The 26,137-nt window shown below is 42.7% G+C and overlaps 1 protein-coding gene across 1 annotated transcript; it reads right to left on the bottom strand.

Annotated features, from left to right (window-relative positions):
• Positions 1 to 230: 230 nt before the first annotated feature.
• On the bottom strand, positions 231 to 25,072 carry ACER2 (alkaline ceramidase 2). The gene is made up of 6 exons (XM_084504911.1): positions 24,902 to 25,072; positions 16,070 to 16,184; positions 15,011 to 15,152; positions 11,049 to 11,186; positions 4,325 to 4,462; positions 231 to 3,639 (listed from the first exon to the last, which is right to left on the bottom strand). The coding sequence occupies exons 1-6, from the start codon at positions 25,007 to 25,009 to the stop codon at positions 3,453 to 3,455; spliced, it is 828 nt and encodes a 275-aa protein (XP_084361037.1). The 5' UTR covers positions 25,010 to 25,072; the 3' UTR covers positions 231 to 3,452.
• Positions 25,073 to 26,137: the final 1,065 nt, after the last annotated feature.

The following is a 26,137-nucleotide window of genomic DNA, read 5'->3' as shown; positions in this document are numbered from 1 at the left end:
TGCTTGCAAGTGAATCAAGTACTTGTTCTACTCAGTGATTACTTTGCTTGGCAAACCGATTTTTTTTTTATTTTTTATTTTGCCATCTAATGCAGAGTTTCTCCTCCTCTAAACTGTTCTTACCTTTGTGAAAGAGAAGTTACCCTCACTATCGACCATCCTGCTTCGAAGTATTATATTGGCAGCTACATTCCTCTCCACAAACATGATACATGAAAAGGCAAACAGCATTTGTTCTGAATACGATTTAATGTTGCAAAGTATTACATGCTTTCCACAAATATTCAGTATACAGACTTCAACTGAGATGGAAAACAAAACAAAATAAAACAACCCCTTATATACTATTTACTGTATTCTTAGTAACTGTGAATTGGGCAAGTGTTTGCCATTGCTTGAGAGCTAAACATCCTTTCTTAAATACTGTTAAAGCTTAACATTCAAGGAATGATGGATATCACACACCAATATACAGAACCTACATTATGCCCAACACATTACTGCATCCCACTAGTTAAACTAAAATACTAATTGAACCTTTCATCCAGGAACCCAATTGCTTCCCGCCAGCAATGGAAGAAAGAATTCCAGGATTTTAAAAGCTGAGGGTGCAGATACATCACTTCATACTCCAGTATAATATGGCTACTTGTGCACTTCTCTATTCATCTGTATGATCAGGGCAGTGCACAAACCCTTAGTGTGCCAATCACATACTTCTTTGGGTACTGATGTTATCCTGAATTGGAGCCTTAGTCCAAAATATAATCTCTAAAGCTGAGAATCTGGTAAAAACTGCGTGTTTTTTTCTTTTTGGAAATAAAGGTGGCTTTTGCCAGAACATTTAAGTTAATATTAACTTAAGGTAAAGTGCAATAACTGTATCTAAAAATGCTGGACTGCTGTTACAAAAGAAAAACTCCTAATCAGTTCTACAGTGGAGTTCTGCACAACAGATAGAGATGTTTGTTAACAGAATCTCTCTGAACAATATGAAGGTTAGAGATCAGTCAGTAAATATGCAGGAGATGATTCTTGGCCTGTACCTGCATACATTCACTTCTGCAGGAGCTGAATGCACTGCTGCCATTTTTTAAGTTATAAAATCACTTATTTGTGAGCAGTAAGACTCTAAAGGGCAGAAAACAGCAGTTGTTAGGAGGTGGATTAGAACCCTTTAAGTCAGTTTTCCTTCAGATAAAATATTAAGTAGGAAGGCTCCAGTCATTTTGAACAGTACATACATCTGCAGTTACTAATTCCCCAAACAATACTGAAAATAACTTATTTATTGTAACATAATAATTTAATAAACAATATTGCAGAAATCTTACTCAAAGTAGGGCCATGTCAGGCAACCTTAACTGGGTTCCAGCCAGTAAGCCTATCTGTATAAGGTTCTCATCATAAGATTAATACCTGAGAAGTGTTTGAAACTGAGCATTTCATATTTATGGAGAGAGGAAGAAAAAAGGAAAAAAGCAGCTGTCTTTCAATGAGTAGCAACCATTACTGTGTGAATTGTTACAAAGTTTGTTTCATACAAAAAGTGTTCAAAAAACACATTTCTCCCAGACAAATCTACTAGCAAGTGGTATAAATTTTCATTGTTCCAGTGAAGTAAACAGATTTGACTGCTTATGTGATCCATTAATCAATCTGAGAGTAGGCTACTTACCCGCTTTGAAGTTCTCAAGAAGTTATCTTTACTAACAACTTGGGTTTAAGTGTAATAGCATACACCTCAGAAAACATACACTTGTTTTCTGTGCATAAATTTGAATACAAAAGTTATCTGAAAGTTTTCACAATGCTTGAAAGGCTAATTAACCCCAAAGTTCTTGTTAAAAGCCATTTTCCTAAAGATGATACTGTATACAGTATGTTTTCACACTGAGGAAAAGTAAGTATAACATGAGACTTACTAGCAAAGCACAGAGGAAATATTATTTCCTGGTCTAGTACTCAAAAAAGAAATAGCACTTTACTAAAGATGTACATCCAAATCCTTAACCTGCTTACAGTTCTGGTATTTGGAGGAATGTAAGCAGACCCCATGTTCTCCAAGACTGCAGCTGTTACAGCTACAACTCCTAAGATTTAAAAAAAAAAAAAAACAAAACACACCTTCACTTTGCATCATTTTGTTATCAGACCTAGTGTTAATAGCTTGCAAGAACCATAGCAATTCCTGAACCTCAGTCTCAAAGTACAATATTAAAACTGGATCTAAACATCCCTTATCTTTACAAAACAAGCTGAAAACAAACAGAAAACCTGAATCTACTATTCCTTTGTAGGAATGCCAGACTGAATGTCACATTTCATCGATTATTCAAATCTAAATTTTATCTTTGTTTTTAAGAAGTTATCTACATGTCCTGGTTTCAGGAAATTAACTCTGTCCTAACTGAAACCAGGATACTACGTTATCTACTTTTCCCTAAATATAACTAGCAGAGCACTGGACTATTGTTCATGTCACTTTGCAAAACTTTGGTGAGAAGTTAACTCTCGAATTAGACATAGAGCTAGGCACGTAGGAATCTTAATAATTTAACCACACTGTCTGTCAGTCCTTGCTGACCTGTGCTCTGATGGAAGTTAATCCTCACACTTCCGTGTGAGTTTCAATGACAAACTGAAGACCAAATGTGTCTGCAGAGGTAGAAAGGGATTTCCATAACATTCCTGTAAGAAGAAAATATGCAGTATACAAATGTCCACAGATCAGTGGAAATACAGAAACTTTAAAACCCCCTGAATTCCTGTTTAGTTTTAGGGACTGAATCTTCTGTCAGCTATTTTCAGTTTTACACTGCCTAACTGCACTGATCCAGATGCCCAGTGATAATCACTTTGCACAGGTCTCCTGCTGTACTTGGGGAAACAACCACATGCTCTGTGATTCAAGCTGATGCACACACACCCAGCCTCCCCATATTACCCTCCTGGCTGGGAGGAACATGTGCTCTGAGCACACTCTTGTGGTCGTGTGCAAGTACATCCAAATGAGAGCTGAGAAGGACACAAAGATGGCATGTAGGCATCTTTGACAGACTTCTTTTACAAGGAAGGCCTCGAGCCAAGAGTTAACAAAAGTAAATCAAGCACCGGAAGTGACCTACTGCAGAAACATCATTTCTTGACCCTGATATTTGGAAATAACTTTCATCAAGTGAAATGCTACATTAAAAACAAAGTGCAAAATAGAGTCAACCAGAGAAGACCAGAAAGTTGTTACTTTAGTATTCAAGAGCCTCCACCTTCCTGCCGTCTCTCTCATCTCCAGAAAGAGGGGAAAGAACACACTTGCCATGTGTTTCTATGACACCTGGAAGTGCTACATATCTGAAAAAGAGGATAAAATACAACCCTATTCACTTATCATTATTTAGATACTGTCTGTGCTGGAATGTAAGTTGAAAATCCATCCCATTCTGTGGCTAACTTCATGTGATTTTCACAGCTGACTTCTTGTGCGCGCAGAGGAGGGTGACGTAGGGAACGCCGATGAATGCCCATCTCTCACTGGGCCAGAACTTTATGACAGGGCCCTGCTCAGGGATCTCAGAGGCAGCGTCAAAGTAAGCGAAACAGACACAGCCGAGGTACGCCGCAAGGCAAATCAAAATGTGCCTGAAAATAGACACCCCCCCCAGAAAAAAAAGAAAAGTTCAGTAACATGAACAAAACTTCAGTAAAGCTATCAAACACATCATTATTCTTTAAAATCAGTCTGTCCTTCACCTTCTTCCCCAAAACCCCCATAGGGCTGTTGCATACCCTCTGCCTGCAGGCAAAGAATACAGAGAATAAGGAAAACTACAAAACCCTAGCTTATCCTCAGTCTAAACCGTCTGCAGCTTTTTGGTCTCTTTCCACCTTACAGAGTTGGCCACAAATGCTGAGATTCAGCACTTTGGATAAGAGACCACAATTTGCTGGATGATAAAAGAGAAAAGGCATCAAAGCCATTCACTGCTCCCACTTCATACCCAGCTGCTAACAGTGGATGTTTGAGCTTTTATAGTCTCTGCTCCAGCTGAGCAGTGCTGTAGGATTTTTAGCAACCCATACGGCAAGGAATTCAGTTGCAATTAATCAAGTTAGTGCCTGTAGAATCTGATCAGGCCGAAGAGCCTCCTAAATCTGCCACCCTGGATAGCGTGAGACTTGCTCCTGGCTTACAATTTTACCAGTAAATCTGTTTAGCGCTAACCAGAAATAGCCACCAGCAGCCTACGCACTCAGCACAGAATGGTGCAGTGGTGAGGACCTGTCACGTATGAATCAAACTGTGGAGTTTATGTGCAACGCTTACCATACACAATGTAAATAGGGGAAGTTAAACGAGGACCAGATCTCACAAAAAACTTTGTCACTGATCCAGCAGAAAAGTGCTAGCATCCACCAAAGACCTGAAAACAGACCCAGTTTGTACACACGCAGGTTTTCGCACCTGAGGAGAAAAATGCAAAGAAACTGTTGTAAAACAAAACAAAGTTTGCTTCATGCTGTTTGGCTGTATGCATTTCAGAAATGGGATTTATAAAGCCTCACACTCCTTTAAATGGCTCCACTAAAAATGTCCTGAAGAGAGTCACTATATTTGCAATAAATATGACTCTGATACAAGGCACTGGTGAGGTCACAAAAGAAACATTTTAATCAGTAGCTGTGTTTTGGGTGTTGTCTTAAATACTGGGCAAGTGGTGGGCAAACACTGAAGCATTCCCATACTAAGGAGATAATGTAAGAGAACAAGAGATTAGTTACACATTCTGTCTGGTAACAATCAGCCACTCAGCACAGTGCTCAGGTTTGTTCACATTCTGTTTCCCATTGAATTTTTACTATAAAAGATTGGCATTATAAAGGAACTGGATGAACTGTTGTTTTGTTTTGTTGGTGGTGTTTTTTTTTAATTGGTTTGTTGAATTTCCCCCCCCTACTATGCAGCAGTTCCAGAGAACTATGGAATAGGAACCTCTTCCCAGAGGACCCAAACAAGCATGCTTCATCAGGTGGTGCCAGCACCCACAACTCACACAGAATTCCTCACAGTGCCTAAGATGCAGTGCTCTCCTTCCACAAGAAACCACACCCGTTCACACAGAGGTACACTACAGAGACAAAGAGCACGGTCACTTGCTGTGGTCACACACAGCATGGCCTGCCGTTGATCATCACTAAATAAAACAGATGCAAGGCTACCTGCACAGCAGTATCTGTGTGGCAGGTCTACTCAAAAGCTCAGTTTTATTCCCCGATAAGATGCTTTGTTCTTTCCCATGTCTTGGAACTATCCTAAGAAATGCACAGCTTTGCTCAAAGAGTAAAATCAAAGCAGAAGAAAAAAGGTTATAAATATAATCCAGTTCCAGAATGCTATTGAAGTCAATAGTCTGATCTCTACCTACACTTGCTATTTTGAGGTTAGGCCTCTTGGTGCCACTAGATGCAGTTCTGCTGTTACTGAGATATATAATGCAAAGCTAGACTGGGATGTGATGAGCACTATGTGCTCAGCTTCCCTACCTTCTGCAAGAGCAAAGCTATGCTTTGGGTTTTTTTCCCATGCTTTTTGTTTGTTTGGTTGGTTGGTTTTAGTTAATTGTTAAACTCCCAGTGATTTTCCCAGGGATCTGTGATCCTTCCAGTGCTACTAGACAACTCATGCTTCAATGAACTCATGTCAGTGATGTATACAGTAAGCACTCCCAAACCTACTAATCGGATGACAGAGTAATTTGTCTAAAGTTACTTGTCTGAGCTATATATCAAGAGTCAAGCCAATCGGCCAGGCAGAATGATAAGGAAAATTCACTGGGGGTTAGAAGCCCCTGCCTTGTTCTACATCCTAACAGGAAAATAAGTCAATGCCAAGTGCCCCACAATCCCAACCTCTGTCCCAAGGTCCTCAGGAGGGGCTCCTCTAATCTGCACCTGTCTTCTTACACCTCTCCCAAAAAGTTATTGAGAATGTTTCCATGTTCTTCTCCCATGCTGATTTACCTCACATGGGAGATGAGCGAAGCCTGGCAAATTGATCCTATAAAGGAACACCTCACCTTGTGACACTCAGAAGCAATCAAAATGTGTACCTCTGGAGCAGTGGGTAGGAATATGCAAGCACTTCTTTATCCTGTGCAATGCCATGCTATTTATGGTCCCTGATCATCATTATATGCAACTGTCCTTGACATATGAAAAATGCAGTCTTCTCATAGCACAGCACAGCACAAATCAAAATGCTCTTTGGTTCTTCTTTTTCCACACCAAATATTTGGCAGTCTGAAATCTGTTGTTCTAGTTTGATACATTCACAGAGTTTACAAGATTTTTCATTACATCCTTCCTCAGGTGTGAGATGCTCTCTTAATTACTTAGTATCAAGCAGCAACAAGGATACCGACAATGCCTCCTGCCTCTCTGTGGTGGAAAAGCAGAACTGCAACTGCTGCCATGGCTTTGCTAACAGAGTCTAGCTAGGCATTCAGATAAATCAGAAACACACACAAAGTACTCTGTCCAGGAACACTTTGCAGCCAGTGCAGCAGTCTACATGGCTACGATGTATTGCAAGCTAAAAAAATTCTGCAGCTTCTCCCACAAATCTACTGGAAATTTTTCACTCTTGAAATGCTGTTTCAGTTGACATTTTAACAGGCATTAGGGATTAAGAAACTCCCAAGGGTGAGTGGGAGGCTCCTTTTTAGGTAGCGGATTAATAACAAAAAAGCTACCTGCTACTTAGTGATGTTGACAAACTAATTTTCTCCAGAGTCCTTTGCACAAGCTGGCTTTAAGGTCTGGCATTATTTATAGATGGCTTAAGAAGGTAATGACACATTCAAAATTATCGCAGCTCTTTATTTATTAGGATAAAAAAAAAAAAAAAAAAAGCTTCAACTACTGTCTAAACTCTAATCTCCTCCAGAAATAGATATTACAATAGTTGTTTCCATGACAAAGACACCTACATGACTTCCACAAAAAAAAAAAAAAAAAAAAAAAAAAAAAAAAAAAAAGTATTTCACATAGCATATAAACCAAAGTGACTTCTTTCTTGGAACTGAATTTTGCTAACCATTTGACAAACAAAAAACACACCATTAGAGGAGACAGGGCTGGCCCACAATAGCTTCAAGATAGCTTGTGCTGTGTACTGTAAAAAAGGTATCTTTCTTCCTCCTCTGAAATAGTAGTTTTAATCTTTAAAGGCTATAAAGAGCAAGAAGAAAAGGATAAGGAGATTTTTGAGTTGCATATGAAGTTCCAGAGCACAGATACAAGAATTCTTCCTCTTATGAGGCAACCCAGTAAGAAATATACCCACAATCTGGCACAGTTTTATAAGTAAAATTATACTGGTTTACTAATCCTCCTGCCTTTCAAAAAGTAAAACTAGACTGCTACTCAGGGCAATTCTGCATTCTGACAGAGCAAAGGGTATGTGTACTGAGAAGCCTTTTGTGTGTATGTAGCCTTTCCTGGACTTGTCTGAAGGATATAAACAAACATATGCACTTGCATCCCATTTAAGATAAGAGGCTTGACCTCAAAGAGACAGCTCCTTTAGTCAGTGACCATGCCTGCTAACATCTAAGTAGTTTGAATACCAAGAAGAGAGAACAAGTACCCTGCATGGTTCAAAGAGTTCAAGGTTGCAAAGAAAAAATGAAAGCTTATTGAAAGAAACTTTCCTATCACAAGATCAGGTATAGAACTGGTATAGACTGTAATGACAGGTCAGTACCACCATCAGGAATTGCAGTTTATTTTTACAGCCTTAAAACACCAGCAGGGTGTGCTGCAAAACACTATTCTGAGGAAAAAAAAAAAAAAAAAAAAAAAAGTCAATAACAATTAGCTGAGCACAGATTGTTAATCTGTGCAATACTGCTGGGTTTTCTGTGATCACCCATCATAGAGTCTTCAGCTCCTGCTGTAATCATACTTATGTGCTGAGGAAATGCATGTTAACAAGAAAACTGCAAAGCTACATACCTGCCACTGTTTTTACCACAGTGAAGAGAGGCATTGCAAACACTACCTGGACACTGGCAAGACACAAACCAGTCACTTCCTTTACTTCTATATAGACACTGACAGTGATCATTGAAAGAAGCACTGAAATGGAAACTGTCAGCTAGGGGTCTAAAAGTGCTGCTCATCCTGCTGTGCATAGATCTGTGACATGCTCCTACCCTAGCTCAGTCTAGAAGAAGCTAGACCACAAAAGCCTACATTTTCGTTAGCCCCTTTCGCCTACGCAATGTGCGGTGTTCTCTGTTTTAACACAAACAGCTACTATTTAAATACCGGAGCCTCTTCAAACACTGGTGTACCCCAGGCATTTGCTATATGAGGGTCTGTGCTGGTGCACACTTCCAACAGCATTATCTTCCAAAGTCATGACATCCCCAACAAAACATACCAGCTCTTCTTCACACCAGTGCAGTTTCTGGATGTTAACAGCTTGATTTTGACACAGATATCTCCATTTACACCCTAATAAATGTTTTGAACTTTTAACTAATTTAACCTTCTAATTAAGGGAAAAAGATAACTTTGGGCAAGCTGTGACAATGAAGTAGGGTTCCTCCACACCTAGATATCTAGTAGGAGAATCAAATATGAGCAGACAGACTTCAAGGTAGGGTGAGCCTTCACTGCTCAAGATTCAGATGCCAGCTGAGCAACAACACCTTACTGTCTGCTCAGGGAGGTAGTTACACACCTGATGACGACCCACTAAATCACACTAATTTGATGATACTATGATCTCCGTTATTTGTTGGCTTGGACCTGCAAACAACAGGATCCACACCTGCTTTCTCCATGATCTCATCCCCTAAGAGAGCTCAATATTTTTCTATGAAACATATGAAGGGATTTTTTTTTGGACAGAAATAAGAATGAAGTGTTAGAATTTCCTTGGTTTTCAGGAGCAAGTGTGCATTTAACCACCTTTTGCTGTTTTGATCATCTCACATCCACAGTACTTTCAAGCAGGGTGTCAAACCTACTAGTTCTGCATTTAAGAGCACAATGCTCCATAGTTACAGCAGTCTCTCCTCACCAAGGATGAATGAGAGGCAGAAAATTCTCATTTGAAGACAAAGTGCTTTTGATTCACTGAAATTCTGTACCAGATTTACAACAGCCTAGAAAGATAACACCACAACAACATATTAGACCAAAACACCAACTTCAGCAATGAACAGAGGAAACTACTCTGAAGGTTCTTTTCCTTCTTTCCCAAAATAGCTTTCACAGACTAAGATCCACTGTAGTATGCCAGGATTCATATATGTAGCCCCCTACCATCTCTGGTAGTGGAGAATAGGAGAATCACAGGCATTTTACATAACTAATGTTATCTTTTTCTTCTGAGAAGGAGATGAGTCAATCCCTCTGGGTTTACAAGAATTTATCTCATTTAAATTTCTCAGAGAACAGCATGGCTGTTCTCAATCAAATGTATAATTATTTGCCTTTTACATTTAGAAATTCATCAAGAAACATCATAGGTATATTAAATCATCTCGATACACAATTGGCCATATGTCACTCTAGGTCCCTTTGGAATCATGAGTTCAGAAGGTTTCTTTGTGCCCATAATTCTCAAAAAAAAACAGGTAAACTCCACACATTTTAATGACCTTCCACAAGTTCAGTGAGTTTCAACAACAGAGTCTCAAAAAGCAAGTACATGTAGCCATATGAATTCCCAGATATGATATGATCCAATAGCATTTAAATTATAATACACTAACCATTTCTCCTCTCAAGTTACTCAGGAGCTCACGCCTCAAAACCTGGACTGTAGCGAGGTCACATAGATTGCTCACTGACACAATCAGATCTTCTACTGCTCTGTCAGTGGTTTCCTGCTGCTTTCATCAAAATGAGATGCCTCCACTAGCATCTACTGACTTTCTTCTCCACAGCTAACTTCTGTGCTGTTTCCAAAGTTTCTCTGACAACAAAAATAGCTGCTGCTTAGCAAGCCATCTAACAAGAAAAGACTCAAGAACACTTCAAAAAACACATTACTAGCAGAGGCTTCCACTCTATGGGGAAGTAGTGGTAGCACAGGGAAAGGTGGGAAACAGGAAAAATTCCCTGTTCTAACAAAAGCAGTTAGAATGTGGGCATTTTGTCCCACTCGTTTATTTCAATTAACATTTACAGATGCAGTGTGTAAGAGAATATCCCAAGTTGGAAGGGGCCTACAGGAATCATAAGGACCATCAAGTCCAACTCCTTGGTCCACACAGGACCACCCAAAAATCAGACCATATGTCTGAGCATCATCCAAATGCTTCATGAACTCCAACAGGCTCACCTGGAGACCTCCTCCGGGCCACCTTCCCGGAGAGCCTGACTAAGTGTCTGACCACCCTCTTTATGAGCAACCTTTTCCTAACACCCAGCCTGACCCTACCCTGTCCCAGCTCCATGCCATGTCCTCAGGTCTTAAGACCAATTTCAGGTTCTTCTCAATTTGCATCCTGGTTTCATAATGACAGGTAGCTATCCTCTGCAACCTAGTGATTATGTTTATCTTTGTTGGTCTGACACTACCATATCATCTGTGTTAGAAAACAAAGTAGTGAAGACTCACAATAAGCTTTGAGAGCTGGCACATCTTCCATGCATGCTTGAGCCTCAAACCCTGTTCCCTCCACTACCCAGACTGTGATTATCGCACCCCTATGCAGACTTTATGGCAGAAAAGCTGTCACTGAAACAAAACTCTTGCCATGATTCCACAATAAATAAACAAATTCTGGTTAGAACAGGTCGCAGGAAGAGATATGCTGCAAGAAGACAGACAATATCTGACCCAGTATATTCACCTACGGAAAAAAAAAAAAAACCTTGCCAAAAATGTCTGACCTGGCAGAGCAAGCTTATACCAGATCTCTGTGAGGGTGCTCTGCTCTCATAAGCACCGAAGCCAGATCTACTCTATAATCATGTGGTAGTCTAAGGACCTCTGAAGACAAAACTTTAGTCAGGAGAAAAATACTCACCTCTTCAGCTCAGCAATGAGCAAAGCTGTGCAGGGAACACCCAGAGTCATTAGTGAGATGTTGTTGATGGCAGGCTTAATGAAGGCAAGGCAGGTAGTAACTCCAGACAGGACACCCACAGCAGCTTTAAACCTGCTCCTGAAGAGTTTTGGTGGTTTTTTTGGGGGGAGGGTAGGGGTAGGGGAGAAAAAGTGTTTTTAATTCCAAGCTTTTAATTAGTAAAACTAGAAATCTTAGTATGACTCTAACAGTGTAACAAAACTTAAGTTTCTTTAGGCGTGTTCAGAAGGTGCAATGACTGTGCATACGGTGCACGTGGATCCTGCATTGGCTTGTGTACATACAGCGTTAATGATATAGATAAATCTTTTCCAGGCTAGTCTTCTGAAGCAGCCACGTACATGTATACACACACATGCACAAACAGAAACTCACATTAATCACTGGTTTCAAAACACTAAGGTCCCATTCCCATTTTCCTTCTCACGAAAGAAGACAAAAACAAGACAATTTCTGTACCAGCACTGTACTCAAAACAGTTTTGTGTTATCCTTCTTCATGCTTTCAACATTGATTTTTAGGATTGTTTTTTATTATTATTATTATTACTAATGTCCCAGCTTCTAGACCCAGGTTGCAGTCTGTTTGGTATATTCTTCGTATAAACAAAATCAGTTATGCCACGTATAGACAGCCTGACAACTTTGAAATTAAACATATATTAATTGTTTAAAATTCAAATTTGGAATTTAAACAACCCATTTCTAGACTGTGGCAGGACTATGGCAAGTAGAGGTTCATCATGCTGTCCCTGAACTACAGTCCCACAGCTGTATAAAACTAGTTGATGTTGAAGGATGGCTCTTCTCTTCTTAGGTCTAAGTTTCAAGTAGGGTCTCAGCATATTTGTGCAGCGCCATTCCCTGGTCACCAGTGTCATCACCCTCATGTTCACCAAGCTCATTACATGTACATTTGGCTTTAAAGATTTTATTTTTACTGGAAGGCAAAAAGTTACTTAAGTAGGAAGTTTTTATCTGGTGTAAGTGCCTTAATGACTGAGGACACCACAAATCAGTCATGGTAGATGGTAACACTTTCAACATTCAAAATCTGAGTGTGAAAAGGATGAAGAATGTAAAGACCACAACTGAGAACAAAGGGCAGGTATAATTCTACAAGAATGTTAGGCAAAGCAAAACATATAAAAATACATATCACAGAATCACAGAATTGTCTAGATTGGAAGAGACTTCCAAGATCACCTAGTCCAACCCATGACCCAACACTAACCAGTCCTCCACTAAACCATATCCCTAAGCTCTACATCTAAATGTCTTTCAAAGACCTCCAGGGATGGTGACTCCACCACTTCCCTGGGCAGCCCATTCCAATGCTTAACAGCCCTCTTGGTAAAAAAGATCTTCTTAATATCCAACCTAAAACACCCCTGGCACAATTTTAACCCATTCCCCCTCGTCCTGTCACCAGGCACGTGGGAGAACAGACCAACCCCCACCTCACTACAGCCTCCTTTAAGGTATCTGTAGAGTGTGATAAGGTCACCCTTGAGCCTCCTCTTCTCCAGGCTGAACAAGCCCAGCTCCCTCAGCCGCTCCTTGTAGGACTTGTTCTCCAGACCCCTCACCAGCTTCGTCGCCCTTCTCTGGACTCGCTCGAGCACCTCCATGTCCTTCCTGTAGCGAGGGGCCCAAAACTGAACACAGTACTCGAGGTGCAGCCTCACCAGAGCCGAGTACAGGGGGACAATCACTTCCCTAAACCTGCTGGCCACACTGCTTCTTATGTAAACCAGGATGCCGTTGGCCTTCTTGGCCACCTGAGCACACTGCTGGCTCATATTCAGCCGACTATCCACCATCACTCCCAGGTCCTTCTCTGCCTGGCAGCTCTCCAACCACTCATCTCCCAGCCTGTAGCTCTGCTTGGGGTTGTTGCGCCCCAGGTGCAGGACCCGGCACTTGGCCTTGTTGAACTTCATGCAGTTGACCTCAGCCCATCGGTGCAGCCTATCCAGATCCTCCTGCAGAGCTTTCCTACCCTCAAGCAGATCGACACACGCACCTAACTTGGTGTCATCTGCAAACTTACTGAGGGTGCACTCGATGCCTTCGTCCAGATCATCGATGAAGATATTAAAGAGGACCGGCCCCAGTACCAAGCCCTGGGGGATGCCACCAGTGACCGGCCTCCAGCTGGGTTTGATTCCATTCACCACGACTCTTTGGGCCCGGCTATCCAGCCAGTTTTTAACACAGCAAAGCGTACACCAGTCCAAGCCAAGAGCAGCCAGTTTCTTGAGGAGAACACTGTGGGGAACAGTGTCAAAGGCCTTACTGAACTCAAGGTACACCGCATCCACAGCCTTTCCCTCATCCACCCAGAGTATCACTTTGTCATAGAAGGGTCATTTTATCATAGAAGGAAATGCAGAGAAGGAAAATATATGTGCTTGTGTGTAAATCAGACCTGTTCTGGGTTAGGCTTTTTTGCCACCCAGTAAAATCCTTCCTCTGCACACTTCAGAAAGGAATCAAGACCTTAAAAAGTAACCTCCCCGACAGACTCTAGGGAGGAAGTATTCTGAGAAATTTAGGATGAGGGATATCCTTCACCTCATCTCAGTCTTTTTATGGATCTGTTATAACCTGGCAGATTATTATTTACAGTTTTACAACCAAGTTCAAAAGAAACAGGATTTCACCCTAGAAATGCTACTATTCCTTTTAAAAAGAATACAGCTTAACTTTGTGGGCAATTCTACAAATCTACTAAGTAAACTAGCAGAAGGTAGTGATAGATTACATACAAGAATTCCTTTAGGCTTTTGAGGAATAATTTACATGCAGTCTGAAAAAATATTCAAGAGACAGAACTGTCCTTTATTTGAAGTATTTGAAGTAAAAGATATTTTATCTATCTTATAACCCCAGTAAAACCCATTTACCTCTTAAGCTGCGGGGGTCCAGTAATAGCACTGTACACCATTAAAATAGCAATATGCAAAAGTGCTAAATTCACACTAACTTGACAAAAGCATTAGACCACAGTCTGTACACTGTAATTCAACATACACTTTTCTCAGTGCAAGTTATTTTAAAGAATAGTCAATACAGGCACCAACCTTCCCTACAGACCCCTGACCCCAGCAACTTCTAACTGGGTATATGTCAAGGAAAAAGAGAAGGGAAAGAAAAAAAAAAAAAAAAGAAAAAGACAACAATAGTATGAAAATGCTAGAGGTATAAGCCTTAGGCCTTAGCAGTTTTCAGAGAGCAAGAAATTGGTGATGTGATTCAAATGTCTCAGTTACCATTACCTCAATTACTTTATGCATAGAAAAGCAATAAATACAAAGGTTACAGCATACATTTTTGGGGGGAACAAATCTTAAGCAGATTCTTTAAACTGCCTATAAGGCTTTTTATTTTAACTCTGCAATAAAGAAAAATCCCCTTTGCAGCAACAAGAGACTTCTAAACAAACACCATGTGTAGCCTTTACTTAAAAACTACTTTTAATCACTGGCTTAAAACTTAAGATGAAAATTAAGCTGAATTCCATAGGTTTACTCATATGTACACTCTAGACTAGATAAAAGGAAGAGAGAAAGCAGGTTTCTGTTACCTTATTTTAGCTGCAACAAACTAATAGTATAACAAACTAATCATATAAATGTGTCTTTCAAGAATTAACAAGAACAGGCACTTCCAGAGGCACTGAACTCCAGAATCTGAAGGTATATGGCATAAAATACACCACGAAGACTTGTAGACTCAGGACTTCCAAAGAATAAAATGCAATGTAAGCAACTGGAGGAAAGTTGAGTGAGAAAGATAGTGGCAGCAGTGGTAATGTTGGATGATCACTCACTATCATTACACACAGGTTTATGTGAAATGTTTCAAGAGATAGGAATGTGTACCACATCACATGATTACCTGTCATTCCGAAAAACTCTTGGTAGGTATCTCCTAGGGAACCACATGGCAAGAGCACACATCAGCACCCAGAGAATAGCCAGCTCATCCAGCATCTGGCCCAGGAAACTGAGGGTGGCATGAAAGTAAACAGACCCAATTCCTGAAAAAGTCAGGCAAAAATTACAATCAATAGTTAGTGTTTCATTACATAGAATGAAAGCTCACGATCAGGACTGCATAGCAAATGGTTGATACCATTTGGTCAAGAAAAGGAAAAGAAAAGTCACCAGCTTTCCTAGAAAAGCAATCCAAATCATGAGCATCTCATATTAATTAAAAAACAAACACATTACAGAAACAGAAGCTAAAGATGTCATATCCTGCTAGAAAAGTAAATGCAAAAAAAAAAAAAAAAGGTAGTAAAGTTAGATGCAAAAAAAAAAAAAAAAAAAAAAAGAAAAATAATAAATTCAAATGCTTCTTCTGAATTTTCTCAATAGCACAAGAAAGGATAACACAAATGTGTAAAGCAGTATGTGATTATGTGATGACTTCTCTGTGATACAAGTTTACAGGTGGAAACTAGCTCACTTCCCCACAGGGCTTTGAGTATCCCTTTACAAGTTCCGAGTGTTTTTAGGATTGAAAAGGCCTAACAATTTCCCATCTACAAAATGGGTAAACCTTTGGGTCTACTATTAAAATCTCTTGATACACAGCAAAATCTCTTATCCTCTCCAGTTTTGCTGAGCACTCCCAGCAATCTTGTATTCAATAACATCAGAGGATGGAGGGTCAGTGCTGTTCTAGAGTAAGCCTGGATACAAGTAAAAGAAGTTGTTCAAAGGAAAGACCGGAAGGGAAAAGAACTAAGGTCAAAGAACCCTCCAACCTCAAACTGCAAGAAGTGTTTTCCTTTCAGAAACTACATGTGCTCTAACTTCAAGCAAGTACAAGCAAACTCCTCTGCAGACGTCAGTGCTTCTTTGTTTTGCAGCAACAATCATGCGCAAGCAGGAAAAACTAATTTCCTCTCAGTTCGTGCACACACAGACAAACAGAGACTAATCAACTTACCAACCACAACTAGCAGAGTCCATATTAAATATATTCCACTGTTGAAGCAGGTTGCATATTGACGGAATAAGCACATACATATGGGTGGTAAAACAAAAAACAACACGTTGCTTATCTGTGAAAATAAAAAGTACCACAAAGACAGAAAATTAGCAAACATTTAATATCTACAGACTAAGACATCCATAAAAATACCATCATCCAATGATGCCCCAACTCAACAAATTATGGCCCTCAGTTTCTGTCAAAGATTAAATGTTTTTTCAAAGCATCAATACACTTTGTTTAACTTTATTAAACTAATAATAGCATAAAAACCATAAGCAATGTCAAGTGTGGTTAGTCACATCTTTAAATCACCCTTACAGTCTATTTCCTGAGCAATTTTAGTGAGAATATACACATACTTGGACTGTTGTAATTCATGAAGCCTACAACAGCAAACAGGGAAATCTAGCAAGTGAACTCTCCACTCAACAGTTGTCAAATTCAGCATGGAAAAAAGGGGGTAGTCAAGCTTTGTTGAAGTCAAGTCACTGAAAAATAGCTATGGTCTGGCAGGTCTGAAATACAAAGTTAAGCTAACAGAGTTAGAACCATTATTTTGTAGGGTAAAGAAAGCCTGAAGTTGTAAATGTTTTTACACTTCATTTTTTCCTCTTGGTTCTCTATTACATAAACAATCAAATATGACTGAAAAGAAGTTATAGGAAGGCAAAAAGGTAATTCAGACCACTGCTAAGTGTTTTTAAATTTAATACATAAGACTGGAACAAAGACATATTTCCTCTTGCTTACCAACAATATAAAGCACCATTCTTTAGCTAGAAAATGCTTTACCTGTGATTACCAGGAGCTGTCACTGCAGTATTATCTAGTTCTCTCAGTAAGGCACTGCCTGTGCTGAGGGCCAGCTATGGCCCGAGTTTAACCAAGCAGCCATAGAAGACTGCACTGCTGCTTCTCAATGGAACAAGGACAAGGGTGAGCTCCCGGACATTTTCCAATTTTTCTGGACATTTTCCCAGACATTTTCCAATTCAATTTTCCAGACATCTGTTGGGTAAGCAACTTGGCCAGGCACGCGCAGTCCAAATGGTTCCTACAATGCACTGAAGATAATTTTCTGATGCAGGTGGTGGAGGAGCCAACGAGGAGGGGGGTGCTCCTGGACCTTGTCCTTACCAACAGGGATGGGCTTGTTAGGGATGTGAAGGTTGGGGGCAGCTTGGGATGCAGCGACCATGAGATGGTGGAGTTCAAGATAGAACTTGGTGGAAGAACTAAGGCTAAAAGCAGGATTGCTACCCTGGACTTCCGGAGAGCCAACTTCGACCTTTTCCAGGACCTGCTTGGGAGTATCTCATGGGATAGGTTGCTAGAAGGCAAGGGTGCTTGTGGGAGCTGGGCTACATTTAAACAGCATTTCTTCCAAGCTCAGGATCAGTGCATCCCTAAGAGTAGGAAATCGGGGAAGGGGGGCAGGAAACCTGCGTGGATGAGCAAGGAGCTCATCGATAAGATCAAAAGGAAGAGGAAGGTTTATCAAACGTGGAAAAAGGGCCTGTCCTCCCAAAAGGAGCATAGAAGTGTCAGGGCCTGCAGGGACACGACAAGGAAGGCTAAAGCCCACCTAGAGATGAGGCTTGCAAAAGAGATAAAAGATAGTAAGAAGGGTTTTTTTAAGTACGTAAACAGTAAAAGGAAGACTAGGGATAATGTGGGTCCCTTGCTGAATGAGGGGGGTGTCCTGGTAACAGGAGACGCTGAGAAGGCAGAGATACTGAATGCTTTCTTTGCTTCAGTCTTTGCTTCAAGGACTCCCCCCCAGGACTCCTTGACCCTGGAGGGAGGAGAAAGAGTCTGGGAAGTGGAGATCTCCCCCCTTGTTGACAAGAGAGTGGTCTGGGAGTGTCTGAGTGGGCTCAACGCACACAAATGCATGGGTCCTGATGGGATGCATCCACGTGTGCTAAGGGAGTTGGCAGAGGTGATTGTCAAACCACTCTCTATCATCTTTGAAAGGTCCTGGAGAAAAGGAGAGGTGCCTGAAGATTGTAAGATAGCCAATGTCACTCTGGTCTTCAAGAAGGGCAAGAAGGAGGATCCGGGAAACTACAGGCCAGTCAGTCTCACCTCTGTCCCTGGAAAGGTGTTGGAACTTGTTCTGGATGCCATCTCCAAGCAATTGGAAGAGAAGAAGGTTATGAGGAGCAGTCAGCATGGATTCACCAAGGGAAGCCGTGCTCAACCAACCTCGTTGCCTTCTATGATGGCATCACCAGCTGGGTAGATGAGGGGGGAGCAGTGGATGTCATCTACCTTGACTTTAGCAAGGCTTTCAATACTGTCTCTCATGACATCCTGATAGCAAAGCTGAGAAAGTGTGGGATAGAGGAGTGGACAGTAAGGTGGGTTGAGAACTGGCTGACTGGCCGAGCTCAGAGGGTGGTGATCGGCGGCGCAGAGTCCGGCTGGAGGCCTGTGACTAGCGGTGCTCCCCAGGGGTCAGTGCTGGGTCCAGTCTTGTTCAACATCTTCACTGATGACCTTGATGAGAGAATAGTGTGTGCCCTCAGCAAGTACGCCGATGACACAAAGCTGGGAGGAGTGGCTGACATGCCAGAAGGCTGTGCTGCCATTCAGCGAGACCTGGACCGGCTGGAGAGACGGGCAGGAAGAAACCAAATGAGGTTTAATAAGAGCAAGTGTAGAGTCCTGCACCTGGGAAGAAACAACCACATCTATCAGTACAGGCTGGGGGATGACCTGCTGGAGAGGAGCTCCAAGGAGAAGGACCTGGGGGTCCTGGTGGATGACAGATTGACCATGAGCCAGCACTATGCCCTCATGGCCAAGAGGGCGAATGGGATCCTGGCGTGCATTAAAAGGAGCGTGGCCAGCAGGTCAAGGGAGGTGATCCTCCCCTTCTACTCTGTCCTGGTCAGGCCTCATCTGAAGTACTGTGTCCAGTTCTGGGCTCCCCAGTACAAAAAAAAAAAAAAAAAAAAAAAAAAAAAGACAGGGATCTCCTGGAAAGAGTCCAGCAGAGGGCCACAAAGATGATATGGGCCCTGGAGCATCTTCCCTATGAGGAAAGGCTGAGAAACCTGAGTCTGTTCAGCCTGGAGAAGAGAAGACTGAGAGGGGATCTCATCAATGTGTATAAATACCTGAGGGGTGGGGGACAGAAGGATTTGGCCAACCTCTTTTCAGTGGTTTGCAGTGACAGGACAAGGAGTAATGGCCACAAAATGGAGCACAGGAAGTTCCACACCAACATGAGAAAGAACTTCTTCACGGTGACAGTGACAGAGCACTGGAACAGGCTGCCCAGGGAGGTTGTGGAGTCTCCTTCTCTGGAGATATTTAAGGCCTGTCTGGATGTCTACCTAGGCAGCCTGCTCTGAGGAACCTGCTTTGGCAGGGGGGTTGGACCCAATGATCTTTCGAAGTCCTTTACAACCCCTTCAATTCTGTGATTCCCCAGCCTTGGTTTCCTCACAGTCGCCATGCCTATCCCAGGCACAAGACAATTATTGCCAGCAATATTCCCCTAAAATGGACACGTAAAACAACTCTGGGATAACAGCGCTCCTTTGGGACAGATCCCCTTTTCTCAAACACTTACAGACTTTTACTGACATTTACAAAAATCTAATGGAAAAGCATTCATGAATGGCATACAAAGAAGGCATTTGTTCATTCAGCTACTGTCCACCACTCAACACAGTCTCAGCCAGTGTGAGAGTAGAGGCTGCAATGATTAAGACCAACACGTCTCATTTAACATTTGTGAGACTCATCACATCATACTCCTAGCTGGCACTCAAAATGACAATAACTACAGGAGCAGTTTCTCAGCACTGCCTACTTCATGCATCACACCTTCCCTCATACTAAAGACACCTCCTCACAGACAAGCTGCATTTCCTTCAAAATTCTTGGCTAGATTTCATTCAAGTGAAATATGAAATACTTAGAAACATCTATAGTGCTCAGTTTAGAGCTGAAATATCCTACATCTTCTCTATGTAAAATAAAGCTAGAGCAGCCACTAGATAAACAGCAGGGAGAAATTTTCCTGTCAACAGAAACCACCATCTTGTTCTCTTGACATTTTAGCAAGATCACATCCACAGCAGCGTGTGTCCTAATGCTGCATGAAGTGCACAGGTAATTCCACTGCTACAAGCACCTGGTTGCCTGGCAGCTGGTTGCGAGGGCAAGAGAAGGAAGAGGATGGACAGAAAGAGGACAGAAAGATCGTGGCTGCTTTTGTAGACAGCAGGCATGAGGCCTGCCACAAAGAGGAGAAGCCACCACGCTCTCTCCAGGTGGGCCACCAGTCAGCCTGGGAAAACTCCAGCAACCACTGGGCTGCCCTTCTAAACCAGTGAAGGGAAAGGTGAAATCCTTCTGCCAGTTACCATCTCCTACAGCTTGTTTTGTCAGACAGGTCTCCTCACAGACCCACATATTTTCACAAGGGGCATTCACGCTGCTCAGCTTCGGACACCTGGCTTACTCTGCCTGCCTCTCCGACTTCTTTAGCCTGTGGTAAAAGCTGCCCACTGCTGCAGAGAAGGCCAGAGCCCTACCAATTTCTTTCAAGCCCTTTCACAAACTGTCCTCTGATGAATACTCTCTCCTTTTCCGACAGCTGAAGAAGCAGGAAACCAGCCTCACAAACCAGATGGGAAAAAGCCATCGGGGCACGGACTGATGAGCAGCGCCACAGACTGATGAGCACCTCCCCAGCAGCAATAAGAGGACTCCTCTGATGGAAATCCTTCAGCCACCAAGGTGGCAATTTCTGCCTGCATAGTTCATACATTAAAGTGAACAAATTGACAGGTGGGAGGCACCTGGCAATGCCAGAGTGCAGGACACAGAATATCCCTGAGGAGACAAGGTGAAGAGCAAAGAGTTATTTATAGAGAAATGTTCTAAGGCAGATTTTAAGAGGCAGATGAATCTGCTTAAGTCACATAAAACCTACATGTTCAACTGATCAGGCTTAGTCAAAGCACCTTCTATTCGCATAAAAACTACCCGTCTTTGTGCAGCAGAGACCTACAGCAACATCTGGAATACAGTCATAGACCACAATTGTAGTGTTTTACCTGCTTTTACAAGCACGAAGTGGGAGGGCTCTCCTTACCCCCTAAAAAGTAGGAAACACGTACAATGACTGGTAGTAGGGACGATGTAACACGAGCAAGTCCTCTGGGGACCTCAGAGTGCTCTATACATTTTCTGTTTTTAGCCACAGTTAAGTCAATGAGAGGTATCAATGGGGTGAAAAGAATAAAATAAATAAATAGATAGTTACAAACTAAGGAGTGTGAAAGAAACACTTTTCGTTTCTACAGCTCAAACTGACCGGTGAAATAAATCAGATTAGGTAATCACAACATATAAAAGTTAGGCTCGAAAGTCCTTATTCTGCCTAGAAACAAGATAAAGGAAATATGACTACTTGCCACACCTGTAACAATGCAGGTTTATATCACTAAGTAGATAACAAAGGAATGCTTCTGCCCTGCAGCAATGCTCTTCTGGCAATGAACTCCTCCTGTTCATGCTAAAGTAGTGCCTGCAAATCCAAGACCCCGACAACCTGGAATTTGGCCATGATTTATACTCTTTACAGAGGCCACCACAAATATTTCCTATCATTGTAAAAGCCGAAATAATTCTGGAACTGAAATTCTTTCCTATTAAGTTTACAAAAAAAAAAAAAAAAAAAAAAGAAAACACATGATACTCATGTCTCTCTTTCATCCAATAGCTTAGTTCTGTTTCTTATATTCTATACATAGTAACTTCCTCAAGTTATATTCAAATCAGAGCTCTGGAACACTTCCAAAATACATAGCTTAAGTTTTCTTAGATGCAAGTTCAGAACCAAATAGGTCAACATCAGAACTGACCTGCTGGTTTTCATTCCCTGGTATCAGCTCAGCTCCCTACAAGAACCACAATCCTAGATATAATACAACCATTAACACCATCCTTCCCAAGCAAGTGAGGCACTTATCTCTGGTTTCAGAAAGTATTTTGCATATGAAATTTCTGACCTAACACATGATTGGCCTGTATGATTTGATAATCTAAAATAATTTGATTATTTGATAACCTAAGAACAGGAATACTCCAATTTCCTTTGGGATCTGCACAGGGCAGCAATTCAAAATTACAGTTCTGGAAAAAGGGCAAGTAGCCCATCAATAAAAGTCCATCCTCTGGCTTTACACAATTCTGGGCCTTTAGTTTTAATTTCCAGCTATCTACTTGTATGAAAGGAATATAGGACACAGGCCATAGACGGAACGCCAGAGCCCAGCTCAGATCTTGACCACATAACTTTGCTCACATCTGGCCACAGTCCTGACTCGTGATGTTTTCCGCAGTCCTACCAAAGATTAAGTATTATTTACTATTTGGTAAGACTCACAGCCAGCAGCCGCGTCATTCAGCCACTAAGGCAACGTGTAGCACAACCTCTCTGCGAGAAGGAAGCAAAAACAAAGCAACTCTGCAGTGAGATTAGAGGCTTCACATCTTCAGCTTCTCAAGAGCATGCCACTCACAAATGCTGGAAGGCTGCTGTAGTAAAAAAAATTCCTCCAGAACACAAGAATGCTCTTGCATTCCTAAGACAGTCCAGTATTTTTTTGAAAAAACATGTATCTCCTTTCTAGTAGGGAACAGAAGAGGAATAAAAACACTGGCAATTCTCTCTTAAAATGGAAATTTGGCAAGAAATGTGTATAAAATGCACAACTGAATGCAACAAACTGAACTGCAAAGTATGAGCTTCAGTGTTAACAGAATAATGTTACATTTTTCAGGTGTTTAAAAGTAAAACAATACCTTTTTTTTTTAATTTTTATTTTTTTGCAATACCCCCACAAGCAGTAAGTTCTTTTAAGCACATGGAGGCAGTTGTTCATGTTTTAGAGTAGGGTTACATTTCATCACGATTTTTTTTTTCCTAAAATTAATAAAAAGAAAAAGCTGGTCTTCCTATAACAACTCTTTTGCATTATGAAATATCTCATGGTCTCTTCACTTAGAGTGTGTAACATAAAATCCCATCACACTAATGTATGTTTTCAAAAATTGGTATGATCAATTTGTACAAAACCTCCGAACAGCTATTCTCCCACTGATTTAATCCTGGTGAGCACTTTAATTTGCTTTTTAACTACATCATGTTAAATTTATGCAAAATGTTAAGACTGGGACACAGAAGAATAATTAAAATGATCTTTCTAAATACATTTCAGATAAGCTGTTCCAGTCCTGTGCTTACTTGTATACTGTGTGAGACCACAACTACAACTCTGACCTTAGCTGTGCCAATTTAAAATGCAGATTAGCAAGGTTTTAATCTACAGCTTGAAGACACAGATACCAGATTCAGGTCTGCGGTGGAGTCCATCCTGAAACTTAAAAAGGTTTTGAATCAGAACTGAGGCATCTCAGAAGGAATAACATTCAGCCTCCCTTTTTTGGTGCCTGTCAGAGCAGGAGAAATCTTCCCTACTGCCCTGTCAGCATCTGTCTTTTTAGGATGCTGTCACACAAGCCCATCAATACACTATGAATCCAACAGCCTTAATGTTCAGAATCTGCAAAGACAGAAGTCACATGATAACTTCACTACTGAAGAAAGGTGAAATACATCTACCCTCAACACAGCCTCTCTTCCACACCCCTTTGGTGTACAGCAAGCTGGTTTGTACATAGCTGCTTCAATACCAGGGGCAAACTTTTCAGTATGTGTCTCAGTGCTAATCTGTCTGGAAGCTCACTTATTCACCTGGACGTGCCTGCAGCTCCTAGCATTTTGCAAGTTTCTTTGCCACAGCTAATCAGCTCCGCACAGTCAGAAGGATATCCATCCCCCTGCATAGCCGGCTCCGAAATGCGTCACTTTCTTCAAGAAACTTCTTGTTTACCCTGACCTTTTTCCTCCCTTTGTTTTTGGTTCTTGCATGGTGACATCAAGAAATAAAGAAAGCAGGCAGTTTCCCCCCACACCCTCCAACCCCTCCAGCAGCACAGACCAGACGCCATCGGTGACGGTGGCACCGAAGTATGAGAAGCAACAACAGGTTAGCGCTGTGCACCGTGGGCAGGGCAGTCACTTGCTCTGAACACACACACACACACACACACAGCACTCCCCATGAGCCGCACTCCAGGCATCTTTTTCTTTCCTTCGCTGTAGCGCAGCGCTACCATCTGATGCACGTGGCCAGGGAAACAGCTTGAAAGGGAAGGAGAGCTGAGACAAAGATGAGATTTGGAAAAAAAATAAAAAAAAATAAAATAAAATAAAATAAATCAAAGGCTGTTGTGATATAAAACACGGACAAAGCAGCTGCTGCCCCAGCTCTCTGTTTGTGCGCCCACCCGCCACCACAGCACAGCAACCCCGGAGCAGCCGTGCCGGGAGGTCACTCGCAGGGCTCCCTCCTGTTGATCGGCCCTTCACGGGCAGACAGGCTGCCAGAAAGCCGGGTGCATGATCTCACTGCCTGGCGGAGCCGCCTGCCAAACTCCCGGGTACACAAACAAGGCGCACCCCCCTCCAGGATGCTGGCCGCCGGGCAGCCCGGCTCTGCTGCGGCTGGCAGCTCCCGGGCTGGCAGGAGGGGGCTCGGGGGTGCACGGCGGCTCGTTAGAAGTAGCGCTAATTACCCCACCGCCCCCGACCCGCCACTGCCCAGCGACCCACACCCGTGCAAAGGCCGGCACCCGGGGTGTGTGACCGGGGTGTGAGGCGGTCCCGCACGCTGCCCCCCGGCCCCCTCGCACCGTGTTGTAGAACTCGGCGATGGCGGGCACGATGGTGTAGTTGTCCTCGCACCAGTCCACCTCCGAGCTGCCGGCCCGCAGCTGGTCCCACCACAGCAGCGTGCCCATGGCTCCCCGCCGCGGCACGGCACGGCACGGCGAGGCGGCTGCTGCTGCTCTTCCTGCTGCTGCTCTTCCTCCTGCTGCTGCTGCTGCTGCTGCTGCTGCTTTATCGCCTCCTCCTGCTGCTCTATCGCCGCCCCCTCCTGCTTTATCGCCGCCTCCTCCTCCTTCTCCTCTCGCCCCGCGGCCTTTTGGGGCCGGCGGCGCCCCGGGCTTGCGTGAGGCTTGGCCGGGGCCGTGCTGCCTGCCCCCGCAGCCGGCTCCTCTGTGCAGCCCGCCCGGCCGCCTTCCTGCCTGCCCTCACCCCTCCTTCCTTCGTCTGCACTGAAAATGGGTTCCAAAGCAGCTGGCAGCTCCTCGTCTTCCCCTGTGCTGTGTTCACTCTGCACGGGTACTGACTTTTACACGGTCTACAGACAGGTGTACTGGAGAGGCAGCCAGCTGGGTGCGCATTTCATCCTCCGTGAAACATAAAGGCTTAGATATAAAAGCTCAGATTATATTTTTACTTCACTAATTGCCTTCTTGAGAAAGGTCACTTCCAGGTAACCTGCCTTCTTTCCTTACGCAGGAGGTGAGACACCTCACACACACACACACACAGAGGTGGCTGATGGAGGCACGCTTCCAGCCAGCTGTCTGTCCGTCCCCCTGTTCACCCAGCAGTTTTGGACATAACAGCAGAAGAGATCAATCAAGCTTCTGCTACCAGCTGCTGCCATCGAAAGCCCGGAGTTCCACCATGCAAGAGCTCCCGGAACCAGGGCAACATTTACCAAGAGTTCTGCAAGGTTGTCATTCGAGGAAAGTTTACCTGATTGGAAGCTACTCGATTTGTAGAAACACAGAAACACCTGCTCTTCTCCTCCGGAGCTGTGAAACAACACAAGTGCAAACAGTAGTGCCACTTTGTGCTTCAACAATGTCAACTGTTGCCACGTTCAGTTCTAGCATGGATGTTGTGGTGGTTTAACCCGGCCGGCAGCTCAACACCACACAGCCGTTCACTCACCCTCCTTCTCTGGGATGGGGGAGAGAAATGGGAAAGTGAAGCCTGTGAGTTGAGATAAAGACAGTTTATTAAGACAGGAAAATAATAATAACAATAATAATAATGATGATGATAATAGTACT

This window comes from Aythya ferina, assembly GCF_964211825.1.
Source record: "Aythya ferina genome assembly, chromosome: Z".
Taxonomy (NCBI): Eukaryota; Metazoa; Chordata; class Aves; order Anseriformes; family Anatidae; genus Aythya; species Aythya ferina.
The sequence above is the reverse complement of the archived record's forward strand: the minus strand, read 5'-3'. Positions and strand labels throughout refer to the sequence as shown.